The 22838-nt window shown below is 42.0% G+C and overlaps 1 protein-coding gene across 2 annotated transcripts in view; it reads left to right on the forward strand.

Moving 5' to 3' along the window:
- The window catches only part of GFRA3 (GDNF family receptor alpha 3), an 88021-nt gene that overhangs the window by 61319 nt on the left and 3864 nt on the right, over nucleotides 1-22838 (forward strand). For both annotated transcript variants that reach the window (XM_082254095.1, XM_082254094.1), the window contains exons 4-7: nucleotides 7603-7948; nucleotides 10574-10683; nucleotides 15584-15718; nucleotides 18192-18307. In XM_082254095.1, the coding sequence (XP_082110221.1) occupies nucleotides 7603-7948; nucleotides 10574-10683; nucleotides 15584-15718; nucleotides 18192-18307 (707 nt within the window). The remainder of the gene's footprint in view (nucleotides 1-7602; nucleotides 7949-10573; nucleotides 10684-15583; nucleotides 15719-18191; nucleotides 18308-22838) is intronic.

Genomic DNA, 22838 nt, shown 5'->3' on the forward strand with positions numbered 1-22838 from the left:
ATTGGAACAAATAAAAATATATAAAATATATGTGTATAAAAAAATGCCTAATCAACCACATAAAAATGAAAATAAAACAATTATTTTCAAAATAAATGTTTTTTTTAAAAACAATATTCAATCTTCCTTGAAGTCCCAAGTGAATATTAAAAAGTGCAAAAAAGTGTCTATCACATGGTACAATTTCTTCTGTGAAAAAAAAAAAAATGTGCAAAACACCCAACGTGGTCTTTCTACCATATCCCCCAAACTGACTCACCAGATGGGGTAGCTGGTCAAATTAAAAACCAGCAAATGCATATATTTTTTTTCTACTTTTGATTTGGGATCACCTGCAGTTAATTAGCAGCAGTTTATCCAGACCCCTTTGGCCCCTTTCACACGGGCGATCTGATCCGATACGCCTGTCAGTTTTTCAGGCGGATCAGATGCTCCATGCATCCCTATGGGGCAGCGGATGTCAGCGGAGACATCCCCGCTGAAACCCGCTGCTATCCGATTACGATCCTGTCCGTGAAATCCGGATGGATGGAAACCCTATTTTCCATCCGTCTGGCCGATCGGATGAGAATGGACAGGCGGTCCGTTCTCATCCGATCTCCGCATAGGGGAAAGCGGGGATCTGACAGCTCCGTCTCCGCACAAAGAGCGGAGACAGAGCTGTCATCTGCCTGCTCAGTGGGGATCGGCGGATCGATCCCCCCCGCTGAGCAGAACAGACTCGCTTCCGTGTGAAAGGACCCTTTCTGTGGTTTTTTTTCTATTGATTACCTGGGTGCCTTATTCCAAATCTATTCAGTCTTTATTCTTTGTTTTCAAACTTATATAGGCAAGCAAGTGGGCATCTATAATATGGACTTTTAACCAAAAGAAACATTACACGTTTACAAAAGAAGTATACATTTTTAGCATATTCATAAGTCACTAATAACTTATCTAAAACGCTAGCTATAGTTCTAGCTGTTATTGTGGGAAATTGTGCTTTTATCAGAAGTTAGTTGCGTTCCCACAACATGACATGGTTACTATCTAGTTGCATTTATTAAGGACAAAAGCTCAAGCAGAACAGAGAAAGATGCTGGGAAACAGACAAAGAGACAGAGACTCTATCACAGACTAAGAAACAAACAAAGAAGCCTAAAGGGTAACTCTATCAGTACTGTATGTGCACAATGCACCCTAATGTGTGCCCACTGATGTGAACGGGCCCTTAGAAAAAAAACATCACCTCACTACTCACTGGATTATATAAATAAAAACAGAGCATTTTCACAAACTTTAGGTTTCAAGGTAGGATAGTTTTATTGCAGAAGACACGCTGCATGTTTCTTCATTAAAAAGTCTGCCTGTTCACAATTTTCTACCTTTAGTTCAACTTAAAGATGACTTGTCCCTGTGACAATAAATGTTGGGGATAGTTCTTGACACTTATTTGAATTGAAGAAGCCACTTGGATGAGTGGTGAAGCATCTTCAATATTAGAAACCAGGTCAAGTGGAATGCTTTTAGCTACTTTTAGTTATTGCTATGTTTACAGATGACACAAAGCTCTGTAGTGTAATATAATCCATAGAAGATGTTTCCAGCTGATTTTGACTCACTGGTTGCGGGTGTTTGGGCAAGCAAATGGCAAATGAGGTTCGGTGTAAATAAATGTAAGGTTACACATTCTAGGGCTATGAGGTTCCGTGTAAATAAATGTAAGACTACACATTCTAGGACTATGAGGTTCCGTGTAAATAAATGTAAGACTACACATACTAGGGCTATGAGGTTCCGTGTAAATAAATGTAAGACTACACATTCTAGGGCTATGAGGTTCTGTGTAAATAAATGTAAGACTACACATTCTAGGACTATGAGGTTCCGTGTAAATAAATGTAAGACTACACATTCTAGGGCTATAAGGTTCAGTGTAAATAAATGTAAGACTACACATTCTATGACTATGAGGTTCCGTGTAAATAAATGTAAGGTTACACATTCTAGGGCTATGAGGTTCCGTGTAAATAAATGTAAGACTACACATTCTAGGGCTATGAGGTTCCGTGTAAATAAATGTAAGACTACACATTCTAGGACTATGAGGTTCTGTGTAAATAAACGTAAGACTACACATTCTAGGGCTCTGAGGTTCCGTGTAAATAAATGTAAGATTACACATTCTAGGGCTATGAGGTTCTGTGTAAATGTAAGACTACACATTCTATGACTATGAGGTTCCGTGTAAATAAATGTAAGGTTACACATTCTAGGGCTATGAGATTCCGTGTAAATAAATGTAAGGTTACACATTCTAGGGCTATGAGATTCCGTGTAAATAAATGTAAGGTTACACATTCTATGGCTATGAGATTCCGTGTAAATAAATGTAAGATTACACATTCTAGGGCTATGAGGTTCCGTGTCAATGTAAGACTACACATTCTATTACTATGAGGTTCCGTGTAAATAAATGTAAGGTTACATATTCAAGGGCTATGAGATTCCGTGTAAATAAATGTAAGGTTACACACTCTAGGGCAGGCATGTCCAACCTGCGGCCCAGGGGCCACATGCGGCCCGGAACCCCAGGCAATGCGGCCCACTGCCCCCTGACAATTTTTTCTTTCCTGGGGAGGAAGGAAGTTGGGTCGGGGGCATGGCCACAGCAGCTTCCAACTAACGGTAGGCAGAGGCTGTCTCAGAGGGGAGGGGGGGGATGTGAGCATGTGCAGTGTTTCTTACTCCTACCACCATGACCACTTCAAATCACTGAAGTGGTCATGGTGGTTAGAGTGTTCCTTTAATATCTCTCAGAAGAAGTAAACCTCCGTATACTGATTCCATTTCATTTGATCATCCTCTAGTTGTGTTAAATTAGTGCGGGGGGTGCGGCCGCGTGGGAAGGGTGCATTTTATTACTTATATACCTTAACTATAGTATATATTTTATATGCGGCCCGAGAAAATTTCTCTACACTCAATGTGGCCCAGAGAAGCCAAAAGGTTGGACACCCATGCTCTAGGGCTATGAGATTCCGTGTAAATAAATGTAAGGGTACACATTCTAGGGCTATGAGGTTCCGTGTAAATGTAAGACTACACATTCTATGACTATGAGGTTCCGTGTAAATAAATGTAAGGTTACACATTCTAGGGCTATGAGGTTCCGTGTAAATGTAAGACTACACATTCTATGACTATGAGGTTCCGTGTAAATAAATGTAAGGTTACACATTCTAGGGCTATGAGGTTCCGTATAAATAAATGTAAGGTTACACATTCTAGGGCTATGAGATTCCGTGTAAATAAATGTAAGGTTACACACTCTAGGGCTATGAGATTCTATGTAAATAAATGTAAGGTTACACATTCTGGAGCCAAATATTTGATGGAGAAGGATGTTGATGTATGTGCAGATCTTAGACTTACTGTAAATGCCATTATGCCAACATGGCACATCTCATGATACTGAGATACATTTTTGTATATAAAAGAGTAGACTCAAGTCATGGACATTCTTTAGCACCTTTACAAAATATTGGCGTGGCCTCTTCTCGTAAATTTGGTTTACCTTTGGGCACTGGTTTACATAAAGGATGCTTTGGAATTGGAAAGTGTACATAGAAGGGAAACCAAATTAATAAAAACTATGACTTCAGTTGTGACCTAAGGCTAATATAATATATATTAAGACTAATATATATTTATATAAATATAAAAATTGCTCATAAAAAGGTAGTAAAAAATGGTTAATTCTAAGGTTATCTCCAAAAGACAGCTAGAGGAAAAAAAGGGTTATGTCAATCTATCGTTTGTTTTAGTTTAGAACTATCAAAATGGGGAAAAGTCTTCCAGAGACAATGGTTCGAGATATTCCAGTTGATTGGTTTAAAAACTGGAGTGGAAGATTTCTCAGATGAATGACTTTTTAGTCCATGTGTAATTATAAATAGCATTTTTGCTATTTTCCAACCAACACATTACTTTGCTTCATAATTTTTTTCTACTTTGTATTGTGTCCTTAAACGTCCACCCACTTTTTTGTCTAGTTCTTCTCTGCTTCTTTCTGCAAGAGTACGTATCTTCATACATTTTTTTTTAAGTATGAGAGCCAAATCCTATAGAGTTACAAATATTTGTGGACTAAATAAACAGTTTTTAAAATGAATGAATACAATTCAGATGAATGAATAAGTCCCCCTTACATCCGGGAGTGGGCAGCAGAGTCCTCCCTTACATCCAGGAGTGCCTGGCTGGCTGTTAATGCAGTTCTCTGTATTATGACACACAGACAGGTGCATCCATTGCAGCCAGCCAAGGTTGCTGCAGGCTGCATAAAATCTTGTACAGTAGTTGCCCATAGTTTGGAGACCCCTGTGCTCAGGGCTTTTTTTCAGCGGGAATGCGGGGGAACGCAGTTCCGGCACCTCCAGCACTGACTGTATGTAATGGCAAGGGGTTCAAGGTCTATAAATGCTAGCTGTTGGGGGGATCTATTGTTGCTGGAGGAGATCTACTTTTGTGGGGTGGGGAGGGGCGTCTACTGTTGCTCAGGAGGTCTATTGTTGTTGGTGGGGGTTCCACTGTTGCTGGGAGTCACGTGTTGCTGGGAGGGATCTAGTGATGCTGGCTGCAGGGAAATCTGTTGTTGCTGCTGGGGGTCTATTGTTGCTGGCGCTTGTGATCTAGTTTACTGTTTTTCTTGTTAATTATTAACAAATTCCATACAAATTACTTAGTACCACAATTGTTACCTGGTTCTGTATTCTCTAAAAGGAGCAGTACTTAGGGGGTGGAACTAAGGAATGGTGCAGGAGGTGGGTAGGGGGGCGGAGACAAGGGGTGACTGGGAAAAGGGAGTTCCTGCACCTATTGTCTGAGAAAAAAAAGCCCTGCCTGTGCTAGAGAAAGGAAATAAAAGCAGAGAAGGTGACATCACAAAAGGGAAGATGCAGGTAGGGACTGGAAGGAGCTACAATATTCTATGCAGCACCATTCACTGCACATTTTGCAGGGAGCTGAATGTTCTGCACAGAGGAGGGCAGACAAAGCCCCATCCTAGGCAGTTAGAACAGATAGAGAGAAGAGATGAGGCAGAGATCAGCGCAATTCCAGGGTTCCTATTAATGCATCTGCACACCCCCTGACACATTTATGTCATTAAAAAACATTGAAACAAATATTATGATATTACAGTATATAAATGGAAAGTTCATATAGTTTAAGTGCTGGTTCACACTGCCGCTACCACTAAAGTAGCGTCGCTTCCAGCGCGACTTTGACGCGATTTTGACGCGACTTTGGCGCGACTTTGACGCGACTTTGGCGCGACTTAGCGCGACTTTGACGCGACCTAATCGCGAGGCAACTTTTTATTTGGCCAATCACAATCTGATGTCTTGTGACCTAATTTCCTTTTCCTGTGTTTTTTTTTTTACATATTTCCTTTTTCCCATGTGTGCAGTGTTGTGTGTCTCACATAGCTTTGTTTGTCTGTCCAGAAACATAAAAAAAAAAAAAGAGCTTTTTTCCTATAATTTTTAAGAAGCACATGCCTCCAAAGACACCCAAAAAATGCCCGTAAAATGTCTGCAAGAAAAAAAGCCAGCCGCAGAGAAGCCGTATTCCTGAAAATATAGTAAAAATGCTGTTTTTTAGGGGTTCTGGACATGCTACAGAGCTGAAAATTGACAGGTACACTTTTTAGACCCCCCAGACACTAAATAAAAAAAATGACATGCCTGCCTAAAAAAATGCCCGCTAAATGCCTGCAAGAAAAAAAGACAGCTGGTAAGACACTACAAAAAATTATAAGAAAAATGATTTTTTTTAGGGGTTCTGGACATGCTACATAGCTGAAACTTGACAGGGACACTTTTTTGACCCCCCAGACACTAAATCCAGAAAATGACATGCCTGCCTAAAAAAATGCCCGCTAAATGCCTGCAAGAAAAAAAGCCAGCCGCAGAGAAGCCGTATTCCTGAAAATATAGTAAAAATGCTGTTTTTTAGGGGTTCTGGACATGCTACAGAGCTGAAAATTGACAGGTACACTTTTTAGACCCCCCAGACACTAAATAAAAAAAATGACATGCCTGCCTAAAAAAATGCCCGCTAAATGCCTGCAAGAAAAAAAGACAGCTGGTAAGACACTACAAAAAATTAAAAGAAAAATGATTTTTTTTAGGGGTTCTGGACATGCTACATAGCTGAAACTTGACAGGGACACTTTTTTGACCCCCCAGACACTAAATCCAGAAAATGACATGCCTGCCTAAAAAAATGCCCGCTAAATGCCTGCAAGAAAAAAAGCCAGCCGCAGAGAAGCCGTATTCCTGAAAATATAGTAAAAATGCTGTTTTTTAGGGGTTCTGGACATGCTACAGAGCTGAAACTTGACAGGGACACTTTGTAGACCCCCCAGAAACGAAATCCAAAAAATGACATGCCTGCCTAAAAAAATGACCGCTGATGAATGCCTGCAAGTATAAAAGACAGCTGGTAAAGACACTACAAAAAATTAAAAGAAAAATGTTTTTTTTTTAGGGGTTCTGGACATGCTACAGAGCTGAAACTTGACAGGGACACTTTTTAGACCCCCCAGAAACGAAATCCAAAAAATGACATGCCTGCCTAAAAAAATGCCCGCTAAATGCCTGCAAGAAAAAAAGCCAGCCGCAGAGAAGCCGTATTCCTGAAAATATAGTAAAAATGCTGTTTTTTAGGGGTTCTGGACATGCTACAGAGCTGAAACTTGACAGGGACACTTTTTAGACCCCCCAGAAACGAAATCCCAAAAATGACATGCCTGCTTAAAAAAATGCCCGCTAAATGCCTGCAAGAAAAAAAGACAGCTGGTAAGACACTACAAAAAATTAAAAGAAAAATGATTTTTTTTAGGGGTTCTGGACATGCTACAGAGCTGAAACTTGACAGGGACACTTTGTAGACCCCCCAGAAACAAAATCCAAAAAATGACATGCCTGCCTAAAAAAATGACCGCTGATGAATGCCTGCAAGTATAAAAGACAGCTGGTAAAGACACTACAAAAAATTAAAAGAAAAATGTTTTTTTTTTTAGGGGTTCTGGACATGCTACAGAGCTGAAACTTGACAGGGACACTTTTTAGACCCCCCAGAAACGAAATCCAAAAAATGACATGCCTGCCTAAAAAAATGACCGCTAATGCCTGCAAGAAAATTATGCTCTTTTCTTGTTCACTGCCATTTTTTAGCAAAGTCGGATGACAAGTCGGATTACAGGTCGCTTCAATTAAGATAAGGAGGCGACTCCCATTGAAGTATATGGGACAGGTCGGATCACTGGTCGCCTGAAAGTAGTACAGGACCCTTTTCTGAAGTCGGAGCGACCTTAATAGCGGCAATTAAGACGGCACTGATTCATTTACATTGGTTTGGTCATGTCAAGCGACCTGGGGCGACCTGGGGCGACACAAGTCGCCTCGTGAGTCGCCCTAGTGTGAATGGGGGCTAAAATGTTTGCTGTTATAGTTTTGTTTTTTTCTTACACAAATTTTTAAATGAATCTTTGCTGCTTTTAGTATCGTCTTCTCATCCATAATGGTCTACAGCGCTTTTCCCTCTCTCTCTTTCCAGAGTCTGACAAAAACAGCGAGACAAATGATTGTTTAAAAGAAGCAAATATTTGCAGCTCCCATGACAGGTGCTCCAGATACAGGAGTGACTATGTAATGCACTGTGCTAGCATGCATCCTAATGGCTCGTGTGACCAACAAAAATGTCACCATTATCTCAGAGAATTCTTCAAAAAAGTGTCCATGGAATTTACAAAGAGGATTTTATTTTGCCAGTGTAACCAGGAAAGTAGTAACTGTGCAGAACGCAGGCGAAAAAATATTGTACCTAAATGTTCTTTTGAGGAAAAAGTCAAGAAAAATTGCCTGGAGCTCCGTGACACCTGTCTGAGAAATACTTTATGCAAGTAAGTTGAGCATTATATTATTAAAAAACAAATTTCATCCTTAGAACATCTTGTACATTGGAAGCCGGTTGATCGAACTTGAAGGGAGTAGGAAACTTGGGCTTCTACACAAGGACACCTAGAGCCCAGGGCGAACATGCCAAACTGCCCCCCCCCCCCAAGATGTATGAGCATTATGTGCCAGCAAAAAAAGGCACTAATCTGCATGATTACCCCTTAAGCACAAATACTCCCTCCCTACCAGTACAAATCTGCCCCAGTGCTGAATCCCCCCCAGCACAAATCTCTGCCCCCTCCATCCCTCAAATCCCCCCAGCACAAATCCCCCGCCCCCCAAAAAAAGAATCACCCCCCTAGCACAAATCCTCCACCCCTCAAATTTCTCCTCTGAGTGTATACTCTCCCCCCTACTCCAAATCCCCATCCTAGCACAAATATTCCACCTCATTCCACCTCCTAGCACAAACACCCCCCCCCCCAATCATCCCTACTAGCACAAATTTTCCCCCTCCCCAAACAAAAAAAAAAAAATCTCCTTCTAACACAAATCCCCTCCCCCTTATGTCATATCCCCTCTTCTAGCACAAACCCCCAAATCGACTCTCTTAGCACAAATCCTTTTATCCCGTTCCCCTTCCAACATAAATCACCACTCCTAGCACACAGCCCCAAATTTTCCTTCCTAGAACAACTCTTACCCTCTGCTGCCCCCCAAATTCCTTCTTCAAACACAATTCCCCCCCTGAATCTCCTTGTAGTGTCCCCCCCACCTCACATGATACCACAGTGCCCAGGGCAGTCATCCCTCCTGCCCACCCCTTGTCCTGGCCCTGCCTCTCTACACAACTTACTGTCATTCTTCCCTATCAGGTGAGCTCTGGAATCATTCTACACAGACGCTAGTATATTGCGCAAGTGTGCATAATCCTTATAATATACAGACACCCCAAATTTCACTATTGTCCTCGGAGAGCAATGGTAATGAATTGTAAAAATCCAGACTGCCAACTGAATTCCTGCATTTCAGTAGGTGTACTGTTTATTGCCATGTGGCTGATTTTAGCCCGATCGGGTGATCATTTGGCATTTAAATGGTTCCTGAAGGAAATATCTAGTCATTTTTCATACTTTTTAGGTAAACATGTAGGAGAGATCAGTTCAGTGTATATAATCTTATTAAGGTGAATTTATTAAAAAAAAAAGCATGTTCCCATTTGTATATGCTATATATATGTTTATAGGGACGGTTATATTTGCAAATTTTTTTAAAATCCAAACTCTTTTTTATTATTATCAAAAAGCGCCTGTACAACAAAAAACATATCAATCAGTACAAAATACATGTAGTGTACAGAAATCGGATAAGAACCAGTCATGTCACACACAACACACAAAAGAACAGTTGTGAACAGAAATGACACAAGTCAACCAGAGCTCGTTGTTTAGCATCTTACACAGGGAATCATTTCTTTTCTGTTTCCAGAAAAAAATATAGACCACAAGCTCAAAACAAAAGAAAAAACGCTAAAACAGTTGGTGGGATGAGAGACTTGGTCCCCTAGAAAAGGGAGCCAACTAAACTTTGAGAGTTGTAAAAGTCTATCCATGACTAACTGCGGGAGAGCAAGGCCGGGATTGTCCAGCCAGCTCTGCCAGATAAGGTTAAACTTCCGCAATGCATTTTGGTGTTGTTCTCTAAGTAAGAGAGAATTAACATATTCAACCCACTGTGTTCTTGTAAGCACTGTAGATAAAATTCAGAATCGCTTTCTAGCTAAGTATAATTAACTGGTGATTATAATGTAAACACCCAGTGGGTACAAATTTAAAATCTACTGCTCCAAGTAGACACACTAATGAAGTCAGAGGTACGGGTACTTGAGCTAGAGAAGAAATAGTCTGTAGGACCTCAGTCCAATCTCGTGTGAGTTTTGGGCATCGCTAGATCGTTGGATTTGCTTATTACTCGGTAACAATGGTTGTGGCTTACTGCTGCTTCTCCCAATACAAGTTTATGAGTCAATTGACTTTGTGAAAGCAAAGAACTATGGTACTAAAAGTGGATCTCAGCAGTCAATAAAGTCGCCAGTCCTCATCTAGTCGCCAGTCCTCAGAAGGGATGTATTGGAGCTTGAGAGAGTACAGAGAAGGGCAACAAAACTTATTAGGGGATTAGAGGACCTTAATTAGGAAGAGCGTTTAGAAGCACTAGATTTATTCTCCCTGGAGAAGAGACGCGTGAGAGGGGACATGATAGCGATTTACAAATACTATTCAAAACAGCGCAGCTGTATTAAGAAAAATGGTTGTAAATGTGTTTTTTTAGGACCGCACAAATGAAGCCCAATCTGCATGTAATACACAAATAGGATGAGAACATTTGTAAAATGGAAACATCTCACACATTACATTAAGGTAAACATTGCAATAATAGCTCCATATATGTGCACACTGAAATTACACAATTTCCACCTAAATCACACAGACTTGGAAGAATTTAGCTGTCTTCAGATTTTTTGTGTACAACTAGCAAGGCATACCGTTGTATTGTCATCTTTTCTGTTGGATACTTTATGTAAGATACAGCTGACATTTCTATATATTCTTCACTTAACTCTTTTTCAGATCACGTTTTATTGACTACCAAAAGCGCTGTCAGCTCTTTAACAAAAAGAATGACAGATGCCCTCAAGAAAATCACAGTCAATGCATACAGTCTTACATCAGAATGATAGGTGAGATAATATTATATTTGCTAAAATATTTTTTTATTTCAGGTGTCATATAATTACCTGTCATAACTGTTATTATTCCTCTTTTGTCAGATGGCTTTTTCTGTCATTTAGAGGATGCATAATTAAAAAGGGGGTCCAAAGAACAGTCTACTAAGGCCCCATGCACACGGGGCGTTTTTAACGCCGCTGTAAGCAGCGTCAGGCATTTTCTTTTTGCAGCCTAAAAACGCCCCTCCATGTTATTCTATGGCCTCATGCACACTCAGACGTTTTTGAGCTGTAAGTGGCCTAGGCGTTTTTAAGCTGCAACAAGAACCCACGACCTGCGCGTTCTGAGGAGCAGCGTTAGAGCGTTAAAAACGCCTGACGCTGCTAAAAGCTGAGAGAACACAAGAAGAGCGGACAGCAAAAGAGCAGAAGACCCCCGAGAGGAGAAGACCCCGGAGAGGAGAAGACAAGAAGAGTTGGATGAAGATTTTTAATAAACTTTCCAAAACGTCTCCTGTCCTTATTTCCATACACTGCCTTTTATGTGGTGAATGAGTAGGGGTACAGTGTACCCCATACCCATTCACATAGGGAGGGGGTCCGGGATCTGGGGGGCCCCCTTGTTAAAGGGGGCTTCCAGATTCAGATGAGCCCCCTGCCCGCAGACCCCCACAACCACCGGCCAGGGTTGTGGGGATGAGGCCCTTGTCCTCATCAACATGGGGGCAAGGTGCTTTGAGGTGGGGGGTGCAGAGCTCCCCCTGCCCCAAAGCACCAACATCCCCCCATGTTGAGGGCATGTGGCCTGGTGTGGTCCAAGGGGGGTGGGGCCGCTCGCTCGTCCCCTCCCCTTTCCTGGCCTGCCGGGCTGCATGCTCGGATAAGGGTCTGGTATGGATTCTGGGGGGAACCCCACGCCGTTTTTTCGGCATGGGGCTACCCTCAAATTCCATACCAGACCCGAAGGGCCTGGTTTGGAACCTTGGGGGGGACCCCCACGCCGTTTTTTTCCCATTTTGGCGTGGAGTTCCCCCTCAAGATTCTCACAGCGCAAGTCGCCACGCAAGGCGGATCCGACTTGCGGTGTTGCGGTGCGACCTCTATTCAAATCAATAGGCTTCCATAGGGAACCATTGATTTTGAATGGAAGAAAAAAAAACGCTGCTAAAAGCAACGTGGCAAAACGTGCAATAACGCCAATGGAAAAAGCTACTGAAAGCACGTTTTTACAGCTGCTTTTTCCGGCGTCAGAACTAACTTTGACGTACGTTTTTTCTAACGCCCCGTGTGCATGGGGCCTAATACTTAATTTACCTTCTTTGAATTCTTACTTTTTGTTATTTTTCTTATTTGTTTCCAGTTTTTTTTTTTTTATTCCATAACTGTCATTTCATTATTATATTGAATAATCAAAATAACTATAAATTAATATTTGCATCAAAGTATTACATAGTTTTTGTATGTTTACACACAGGCCCCGACAGTATTGACACTATTGTAATATTAGGTCTTTTCTTTTTAATTTAATACATTTTTATTGGTTTATTAAAGGACATTTTGTTTAAAAAAAACAAAAAAAATGGTAAACATACAGTATATAGTATAGTACAAAGCAGGAGAATTTGTACACAATACGTTTTATACTGTAACAATTATGGAGATGGAATGGTCTTAGGTAGCCCATACATTAGCCAATAAAAGAAACTAACCCTATTCCCCCATCCACACGTACAAGGTGGATGGGGGAATTACTCCCGCTGAGCTATTGTGTCAGAATACACTGATCAGCGCTCTTGAGTATAGTCTGCAGGGCTGATCAAATCGAGAAATACTGGCAGGGAGGTTGTATAGAACTTGATTAGTAGATCAACTTCTTTACAACCTCTCTGCCCATACAGGAATCAAAATTTGGCTGGTCTCTGCTGAACTAGCCGAATTTTGATCCATGTATGGCTGGCCTTAAAAAGAAGTTTCTAGACTAAGTGGTTCCTACCACAAATTTTTGGAAAAAGGGATAATGTATGGCAATGGAAGGGAGGGAATAGGGGTTGACATGCTAAGTATGGGTCTTCCTTATCCCAGAGGAGGGTGAAAGTAAAAAACAAAAGGGAGGGGGGGCAATAGAGAAAAATAGGGAAAGGGTGGGCTTCCTTTTTTCCTTGAGGAGGGTAGAATAGGGAAAGGGTGAGGGAACCTAAGTGGTTGGAAGGCCACGATATTCAGTAAATGGAACTCAATCCATGGTTCCTTCTGTACGTCTTCCAAAATGTTGCCATTGTATCTTTTTGTATAACGTTTTTGTATTATGTCGTTTTTTGGGAATTGGGAATTGTGAGACCCAATGCGATAAAAGGGACAAGCTTGGTTTTCACACATGATCAATTACTTTTTTTGCCAGACCCGGATCCAAAACCTTTTCACTTTCAGGCAATTCCATCATTAGATATGAGCCGATGGTTCGTCAGGAGCCAAAAATCATATGCAGAACCGGCATTTCTGCAGCTTCTAAATATGACAGCTTCCCGCTTTTCCTGGTTTCTAAGGAAGCTGTGGGTGCTTGCACCTGTGGTGCCCCTAGGACCCACTGATGTCACAGAGAATCCCCACCAATTGAGAAAAGGGGCCCTAGCCATATTTGGTGATGTGACCACCATCCCTGCTTCTTTTTTTATTAAGCTGATGACAGTTGGGGAGCTGTTTCAGCTGTAAGTACTGTCTGAATCAGTTGTGCGTGCTGTGTGGTCATTTTTTTTTTGGACAAATCGGCAGGTGGCGTGCATCGTGACGCATGATGGATTTAAAACAAGGGACATTTTTTAGGATTTTTATGTACTCCATACTCACTTAAATGGGGGAAGGGGGGGAGGGGGGGGGGTGGCTAGTGGGGATAAGGCTCTTGTCCTAATTAACATGGGGACAAATGCTTTGCAGAGGGGTCCCACCTGGCAAGGCATTCCACAATGTTGAAGGCATGTGGCTTTGCATGCAGAAGGAGTAAAGTGTTACTAAACCCAGGACCCTGCATTCACTAGATCTGGTCTCCCACAATACACATAACACAGAAATGCAAATATTTTAGGAAATATAAACAGCTAAATACCTATTCTCATCAGCAGTTAGAGCAGTCTTATGACTTCTATCGGTGTCTGGTTAAAGCTTGTAGGAGGAGTTTTCATTCTCCCTTGATTGTCCTATGAGGCTGCAGGACCCCTGACCTTCTGTCTGGGCAGTGCTGATTGGCCCTGTGCTGATCACATGCACTCTCCCAAAAAAAAAAAAAAAGAAAAACTCTTTATCAATACACACCAAACTGAGCAGGTACAGCTTGCCTCCAAAGCTCTGCTCAATCAGGAGATAGATTGGGGGCAGTGGAAGAAGGGGAGGTTAAGAGAAGACTGAATCCAGCAGCCTTTTTTAAACAATGCAGAGGATTGTAACAAGCATGCTTTACTGCATATACATATTTTTATGTTTTGCATGAGGTACCCCATTAAAATACATACCAGGTTTAAAGGGTCTGGTATTTGTTCCCATTCTTGCTGCAGGATGTGCTACAGAAAAAGTGACATTTACAAAGAAAAAAAATGATACAGTTCATGGCAAGCTTTTTTTTCCCTTTTTTTAAAAAAAAAAAAAACAGCACACAAACCCCTCTGAAGGTCCCGCTAATATATACCAGGCCCTTGGAGGAGTCCGTGTGCTGTTTTTGTTTGTTTTTTCTGAAAGAAACTGTCAGTGACATGTCTTTTCTCGCAAATTTTAAACGCATTTATTCTTTCTAAATGTCAGTGTTGCTGTAGCACTTTCTGTACGTCACAGGGACGTGTCCATTCACAGGCAGGAATAGAGTATCGCCAATCATGTTTTTAAAGGAATTGAACAATATATGTTTCACTTTTAACATTTAGAAAAAAAAATCATTGCTTCTGGCCAAATAAAATTTTAAAAACTTTTTTAAAACTTTTCTTTTTTTTTGCTTTGGTACATGTTCCCCAGAGAATACCCCTTCCTCCCTGCCACCAGTCAGCATCCAAACACCTTCATCAAAACACATGAATACCCATTGGCTGCAGTCAGTGAAAAGGGGGGCACAGGTTGCTCCTGTAGGAAGCAGGCTCTGCCGAGCGCTGGCTGCCTTCACATGCCACAATGTTGGGGTTCAACAAGTGAGGAAGTTGTCCCAATTCACTGAAAACAGGGCTTCAAGGTAGCTGTGATCACCATTCAGTGTTACAAGACAGGTACAAAATCCCATAGTTCTGGGTACACTACAGCTATGGAAGATCACTGAACTACAGTTCACTGATCTCCTCTGCACACAGTGAACCCAGAAGTGCTCTGTGCTGAGAACTTGCGGGTTCTACACTCGAGCACAGAAGAGCATTTTTCAAATCCTGCAGCAGCAGTAGAAGTGGGGAAAGAGCAGATGGGAGAATGTAGTTAGTATCATGGGCTTGGGTAATAAAAGGAAAACGGGTGCCAGGGGGATGGGTGCCAGGTATTAGAATGATAGGAAAGGTGAAAAGATAGTGGTGAACAGGAGGTAGGCTGGGCATTGTTCTGTATGTTTGGTTGGCAGGGAAAACATCTCTGGACTGGACCAGTTAACTAAATTGTTCAGAGCTGTGAGCAATTACAATAATTCTTAGAATGTGGAAGATCAGCCTGTAGGAGCATTAGGTACTCAGGGACTGGGTCTGACCACTGGCTACAATTGACAGTCAGCAGTTCTTGCAACAGACATCAGTCAAACCTACAACAGCCACCAGAACCTAGTGTCATTTTATAACAGTCCTGTGGATGAGAAGAGATACTATACTACTGTTATGTGGCAGAACTTGAAAGAAAGAGGTTAAGTGTTCAAGTACCTTTCAACAATAGCATTACTGACTTTGTTTTATGTTCGGCACAGGTACTGTAATGACCCCAAACTTTATTAATAACTCGACTATGGAGACATCCCTGTGGTGCACTTGTGAAGGAAGTGGAGACCAGGAAGATGACTGCAAAAACATTCTCTCAATGTTCACATCTAACAAGTGTCTTAGTAAGTGCAAAGGCCAAATGCTGCCCCAATAGCTATACTAAGTAGTTTTACATTTTAGTAATTGTATTTTATAAAGACTTTTTGATTAACAAAATAAATAGGTACCAGGTATTGCAGTTGGCTGGATGAGGACCATGTTGTTTCCCTATAGAAGTCTGGGGTTTTCAATGCATTCCTGTGCTTGAATGCCTTTGGTCTGCCTCTACTATGATTAAAGATTAAAAATCTATTTTTCTTAAAGCGGTAGTATACTAAAAAAAAAAAAAAAAAAAAAATCCTGCAAGACAAAGGCATAATGAGCTAGTATGCATCGCATACTAGCTCATTATGAAATACTTACCTTAGAATGAAGCCCCGACATGGACCCTCGGACACCTCTGTGGGAGCTGACATGATCCCTCGGCGTCTCTTCCGGGTTCGGCGGCTCCGGCGCTGTGAGTGGCCGGAGCCGCGATGACGTCACTTTCCGTCACTTCCCGGCAAGGAACTCTGAAGGTCCCCCCGGACCTTCAGAGCGCATTCGCCGCTCGCGTCAGCGGCTGCATGCAGTGCAAATATCTCCTAAACCGTGCAGGTTTAGGAGATATTAATTGTACCTACAGGTAAGCCTTATTATAAGCTTACCTGTAGTTAAAAGTCACAAAAAGCGGTATACTACCGCTTTAAACTTCAAATGTGGAAACATGTCATACTTAAAGGGCTGGTGAAACCTGGTAAAAGCTTAAAGTGCGTTAGAAAGGAGTAAAGGGGGGGGGGGGGGATCCCTGTAGACCTCTCTTGTCATGACCAGAGGGACTTCAACTAGAGCAGGGTTCCTCAAACTACGGCCCTCCAGCTTTTGCGGAACTACACATCCCATGAGGCATTGTAAAACTCTGACATTCACAGATATGACTAGGCATAATGGGAATTGTAGTTCCTGAACAGCTGGAGGGCCATAGTTTGAAGACCCCTGAATTAGAGAATATTCTTAGGTGCTGAAAACACGTATGCAGTTAGATATTGGCTTACCTCTAAGAAGCACCAGTGTAGCTGTTTTGTGTATTTCATTTTTCATCCTGTCATGTCTTTCACCTCTGTATTATTTTCTGTGGATCCATTTAAACAAAAACAATATAATCCAGCCAATAAAAAATAAAAAATCGGACTGCTCCGTAGGTCTAAAGATAGCCTTTGGGCTGAACAAAAATATCTGACAGATTCCTCTATCCACAATCAACGACACCTCCAACTGTCAAAATATCAACTAATTGGATGCAGGTTCTGTTCGGTTGACAATTATCTACATGGCTCCTTCGGGATTGTGCTGAACGAGACACCAACAGAGTAAATTGTGGCCGGTTCATCAATAACTGTCTGAAATTAGCTCTGCGTATGGCTAGCTTAAGGTAGCCAGCCTTAAGCCCCGTACACACGATCAGATTATCGAACGATCTGTCGTCCGTTTTTTGTGGCATGCTAGTCTGATGTGGAAAGTGAAGAGGTTATTTTCATACGAATTTTCCCGTACGACAGAATTCTACTTCAGAAGTGATGTCATGTGCTGGATTGCTTTGTATGTGTTCTTTCGTCTCCGAGCATGCCTAGTCTTGCTCTTAAGATTTTTTTCCGTCAAAATCTGTACTAATGAGATGAAAATCGGACGTTGTATTACGGACGACAAAAATTTTATAGCCTGCACATCAGGATTTTGTCAGCTGAAAAGTCGGAGTTGGCTGTCGAAGCACCATACTAACAATCCGAAAATCGACAGATCGGTCGTCGGACGAATTTTCCCTACAGATTTTCTTATTGTGTGTACGGGCCTTTACACTGCACCAACTTAAGTCCACCTATGACTTAAAACACCTATCATTTACTATAATTAAACCTGATTTTCTTATACAATGCATTCATGGAGAATACAAAAAATAAAACAAAATCACCTGAAAAAGCAAAACTCTCCAGCAAGATATCTTGCTGTTTAAATTGAAGCAAGACAATTGTTTTCCTAATTAAAGCGTATTCCTAAAAAAAATACAAAGGTATACATTCAAAAGTACCATATTGCATGACAATTGGCATTGCAATTAAATCTTTTAACAAGTCAGTTTCTTGAATATTACCATTTAATAAAGTCAAAGTTACAAAATTCAAACCAGATATGTGTCGCTTATTGGTTGGAGTTAAGCTTTAGTCATGTCTGATAATAATGAGTTCATGTATGGATGCAATGCACTGCTCAGGGCTGATAGATATGTGCTTAGCCAGCAAATGGCTTGCATGGTAAATGTACTCATATAATTATCCATATCTGAAATTATATGCGGCTGCTATATTGTCAAAAACATTTCCATGTCAAACATTCGGCTGCAGTTGCCTGAGCCATTTAATCACCTAAATTTTAAAAAATATTTCTAAGTCCAGAGAAAGCAATGATGCTTGCAAAAAACCTAAATGAAAGTGATATATTTTTTTCTGCATCTTCTCTTAGAAAGCGCAATTAGGATGGAGATTAACAACAACAATGCAATAGATATGGATTCTGAGCTGGCAAATCCTTTCACAGATAAGAATTCCGGTCTGCCAGTTTTTTCGTCAGTTAATGAGGTGAGCAATAATTTTTGCATAAAAACTGTTTCTTATTTTGAGTATTATTTATAAGATGTTGCCACTTTTTATTATTATAAAGGGATTACAAATGCGGCATTATACATTTTATTTTAGAACTTTCATCGCTCTAAGTAGGGTTGTCAGGGTGCCTTTCTATGTCACCCTGGGTTATATGCAGCTAGCTGTAGGCAATTGGACACACAAAAAAGCTGTTGGGATATCGCCCATAAAACTCATCTTACCCCCATCTAGTCTCTCTTTTTGGCTAGTATCATTTAGTGATGGATCTTTGGCTAGTATCATTGGGTGATTGATCTTTTCTCTTTACTGAGAAAATCTTAACTTCTTATATGGGTTTTTTTATTTATTTCCATGGATCTTTTTCCATGGTGAATATTCTATCCAGACTTGCCTGCGCCATAGCCACTGCAGCTTTTCTGCGGCTTTCAGATTGGTTGAATGCATGGCATTGTCTTGGGGGACTGCATGGGGATCCTGCCACATGGAAGACATAGGGCTGGACTGTAATGTTGCTTTCAAAAATGGATCCTGTTGTGGGCCAGGGTGCTCTACAGGTTCAGAATCATAGTCTGCCTGGTGCAGAGCCCAGTCTCTGAGTACTTATGCTGAGGTATGCTCATCATAGAGGTGGAATCCAGGAAAAGGGCAAATCCCCCTTGTTTCTGTGGCTGACTAGTGAGTACATGGTGGAAGCTCTTTAAACATTCATACCAGGATGCCCCAATTGTTTTTTCACTTAGGGGTATTCTCACTGCTGTTCCCTTGTGGAATGCAGTGAGCTCGGGATTACAAGGATCAATATTTAGGCACCTTTTAGGCAACCATGTCGTACTTTAGTGCACCTGCAGATTGCAATGTTGAGCCTAATTCTGTTATACTAAGTGGCGCTTTACTGCACCCATACAGCAAGGCATTATGGCACCTGCATGGCATGTTTTGCATACTGAAACTGTACAGCGTCTCAGGTTTGAGGCAGGTTTGGCACCTGCATGGCTCTTCGCTACTACTTTGAACTTCAGGTGCCAACCAATATACATCTCCTGGTCTTCTTGGTCACAGTATTTGCTGTGATCCTTTGTATTCCTGGGTTACGGCCTACATGTGCTTGCTTTGAGGCATCACCTCTTTCAACCCCACTACTGTGGAAGATTGTAAGTAGCCCTTTGGAAACGACTTAATACCAGGCACAGTGGATCACAGGGACAAGGAGTCTGATGGCCTCTTTAGCTCAAGCTCAGCCATTAGCTCTCTGGGGGGATATAAGAACAGTGGTTCAGTGTCAAGATGCCCTATACTCTGCCTTCCTCCTTGGCCTTTAGCCATGCCAGACTCTTCAGGGTGTCCAGTATGGCATTTTTAAAAATAATGGTCCATTCACTTTTTGAGCTTGTCCTGTGTGAGCACTGGCCTCGCCCTGAGAACATTTTCTTTCCTCCAAAGCTTTTCTCACAACAGTAACTTATTCAACGTAAGTGGGAACTTTCTGTGGTAAATTCTGCCATTTTGTGCCCTAATAAAAAAAAAGCAGTTCTCCCTAGCGGTGGGGCTCACACTGCAAGAGTTAAATGTTCATTTAGGTTTAGGGGACAGGAAAAGCAGTTTTACTTTCCCGATCCTCTACTTCCCCGGCAGACAGGGCTTCCCTGTGTTTCTCTGAGTCTTCTTGTCCAATGCAAGGCTATGGGTTCTGCATCAGTCGTAATGTTGCCAAAGGGCATCTGACCACCAGAGTATGGAGGAGAAGAGTCTGGACGAACTCATACACTGTCTGCAGGAATAGAGGATGAGGTAAGTAAGGTCCTCTAGACATTATTAACAAACTTTTAACCTTTGCGGTACGGAGGCTGCTCCACTGCAAGGGAGGATTTTACTTTCCTGGAGTTCAGTTATAAAGCTATTTTCCCTTAGGTGGATTAGAGAGATTATTGTACAAGTCTATAGTCTGAATTATAGGGTTCCCCCTTCCTTGTTAAGGCACATTCTTCCATGTCTGTTAGTGCTTTATTGGCTTTTCTGCCTAAGGCATCTGTTTCTCAGATTTACAAGGTTGCCACCTAGACTTCTGTTCACACATGTGTTAAATTCTACCTGGTGAATGTTTAAGCCTCTCCTGGCACCAGTTCAGCATAAGGTACTGCTCTCTGAGTTTTTGAGACTTCTTTAACTGCTAATCATCATGTAGTCCTGTTGATGTCATTGGATTGTTGTCCACCCCTCACTTGGACTGTTTTTGGACATCCCAGTTGTAAGCATTAAAGAAATAAAAGAAATATGTTTTTTGACATACTAGTAAAATCTTTTCCTGGTGCCTCCATGGCAGCATACTAGTGATAGAGCTCCGCCTCAACTCCACCTTTAGGATCAGTCAATAGCATAAATTAAAAGGCATAGCCCCCCCCCCCCCCATTATTCTCCTTTTTTTCCTCATACCTCTTGAACAGTGAAGAAGCGCACACTATTGAGTTGATCTGGGGGCCCTAACGACGGTTGCATTTGGAAGAAGAGTTGTTTGAGCAGCAATGTCTTTGTCCAATTAAAGTTTGTTTCTTGATTAGCATTATCCCACCCGCGTAAGCTAGTTATTTATCACTAGTATGCTGCCATGGAGGCACCAGGAAAACGGAAAATTGTATCATACTTACCGTAATTTTCCTTTCCTGGTGCCTATCCATGGCAGCATACGCTCCCTCCCTCAGTTTTCCTATTTTCGGAGAATGATGGGGGGGGGGGGGGGGGGCTATGCCTTTTAATTTATGCTATTCACTGATCCTGAAGGTGGAGTCGAGGCGGAGCTCTATCACTAGTATGCTGCCATGGAGGCACCAGGAAAGGAAAATTACGTTAAGTATGATACAATTTTCCATTTTTCCTAGAGTATAGGACACAGGACCCATCCATCTGTTATTATGATCTCCCTATTTCTTGCTACAAAACTAACAGGGAGTGGAAACAGTTATATGGGGGATGTCCCAGCAGCTTTTTTTGCCAGTGTTCAATCACCTGAAGGTAGCTGCATATAACCCAGTTGTAAGAAATTAAGAAGCTCTGTTTTTTATTGCTTTTTTTTGTCCCCCTAGTTATACCTGGTGATCTTAAGGCCCCTTTCACACAGGCTTTCCGATCTGGTCCGCCTGCCAGTTTTTCAGGCGGACCTGATCGGATGCTCCATGTACCTGGATGGAGCCGCGGATGTCAGCGGTGACATCTCTGCTGACACCTCCGCTGACACCCCCTGCTATCCGATCCTGTCCGTGAAATCCGTACAGATGGAAACCCTATTTTCCATCCGTCTGGAGGATCGGATAGGATTGAATCATAATTGGACAGGCGGTCCGTTTTCATCCAATCTCCCATAGAGGAGAGCGGGGCTCTGACAGCTCCATCTCAGCAAAGTAAGCCTATGTGAGAGGGGCCTAACGGTAGCACACATAGGTGGGGATTTACTAAAACTGGAGAGCGCAAAATCTGGTGCAGCTCTGCCACGAAACCAATCAGCTTTTAGCCCTCGTTCACATTGAACATTGCTTTGAAATCATGCGACTTCATCTGAACTCGCATGATTTCAAAGCTGCATTTCGGTGCTACTTGAAAGATATCTGTGCAGCTTTATGCACAGATGTCTATTAAAGTCGCACCCAAAGCTGCCAAAAGTAGTGGAGTTCTTTTAGGAACTACTTTTAGAAATCAGTGCAACGCCACAAAGTCGGCGTCGCATCGATTAGGACGGTGCCATTGCCGGCATTAGGCTGCGATTTGTCATGCGATTTGACCTGTCAATTCACATGACAAAAATCGCTACAATGTGAAAGAGGGCTTGCTTTAACCACTTTAATACAGGGCACTTCCCTCCCTTCCTGCCCAGGCCAATTTTCCCCTTTTAGCGCTGTTGCATTTTGAATGAGAATTGCGCGGTCACACTGTACCTACACCAAATTTATGTCATTTTCCCCCCACAAATAGAGCTTTCTTTTGGTGGTATTTGATCACCTGTGCGATTTTTACTTTTTGCTAAACAAATAAAAAAAGACCGAAAAGTTTGAGAAAAAAAAAGTTTTTTGTTTATGTTATACAATTTTGTAAATAAATAAGTTTTTTCCTGCACTGATGAGCACTGATGAGACTGCACTGACAGGCACTGATGAGGAGGCACTGTTGGGGTGGCACTGATGGGGTGGAACTCATAGGCGGCACTGATAGGCGGCACTGATATGCGGCACTGATAGGCACTGATATGTGGCACTGATAGGTAGCACAGATATGCAGCATTGGTGGGCACTGATAGGCGGCACCGCTGGGCACTGATAGGCGGCATTGATGGACACTAATAGGTGGCACTGACGGGCACTGATAGGTGGCACTGACGGGCACTAATGGGCACTAATTGGCGGCACTGGTGGACACTGATGGGCGGCACTGATCGGCACTGATGGGCACTAATGGGCACTGATAGGCGACACGTGTGGGCAATAATGGGCACTGGTGGGCGACACTAAAGGATGGCAATGAT

The sequence above is a fragment of the Pelophylax lessonae genome (genome assembly GCF_965119305.1).
Source record: "Pelophylax lessonae genome assembly, chromosome: 4".
NCBI lineage: Eukaryota > Metazoa > Chordata > Amphibia > Anura > Ranidae > Pelophylax > Pelophylax lessonae.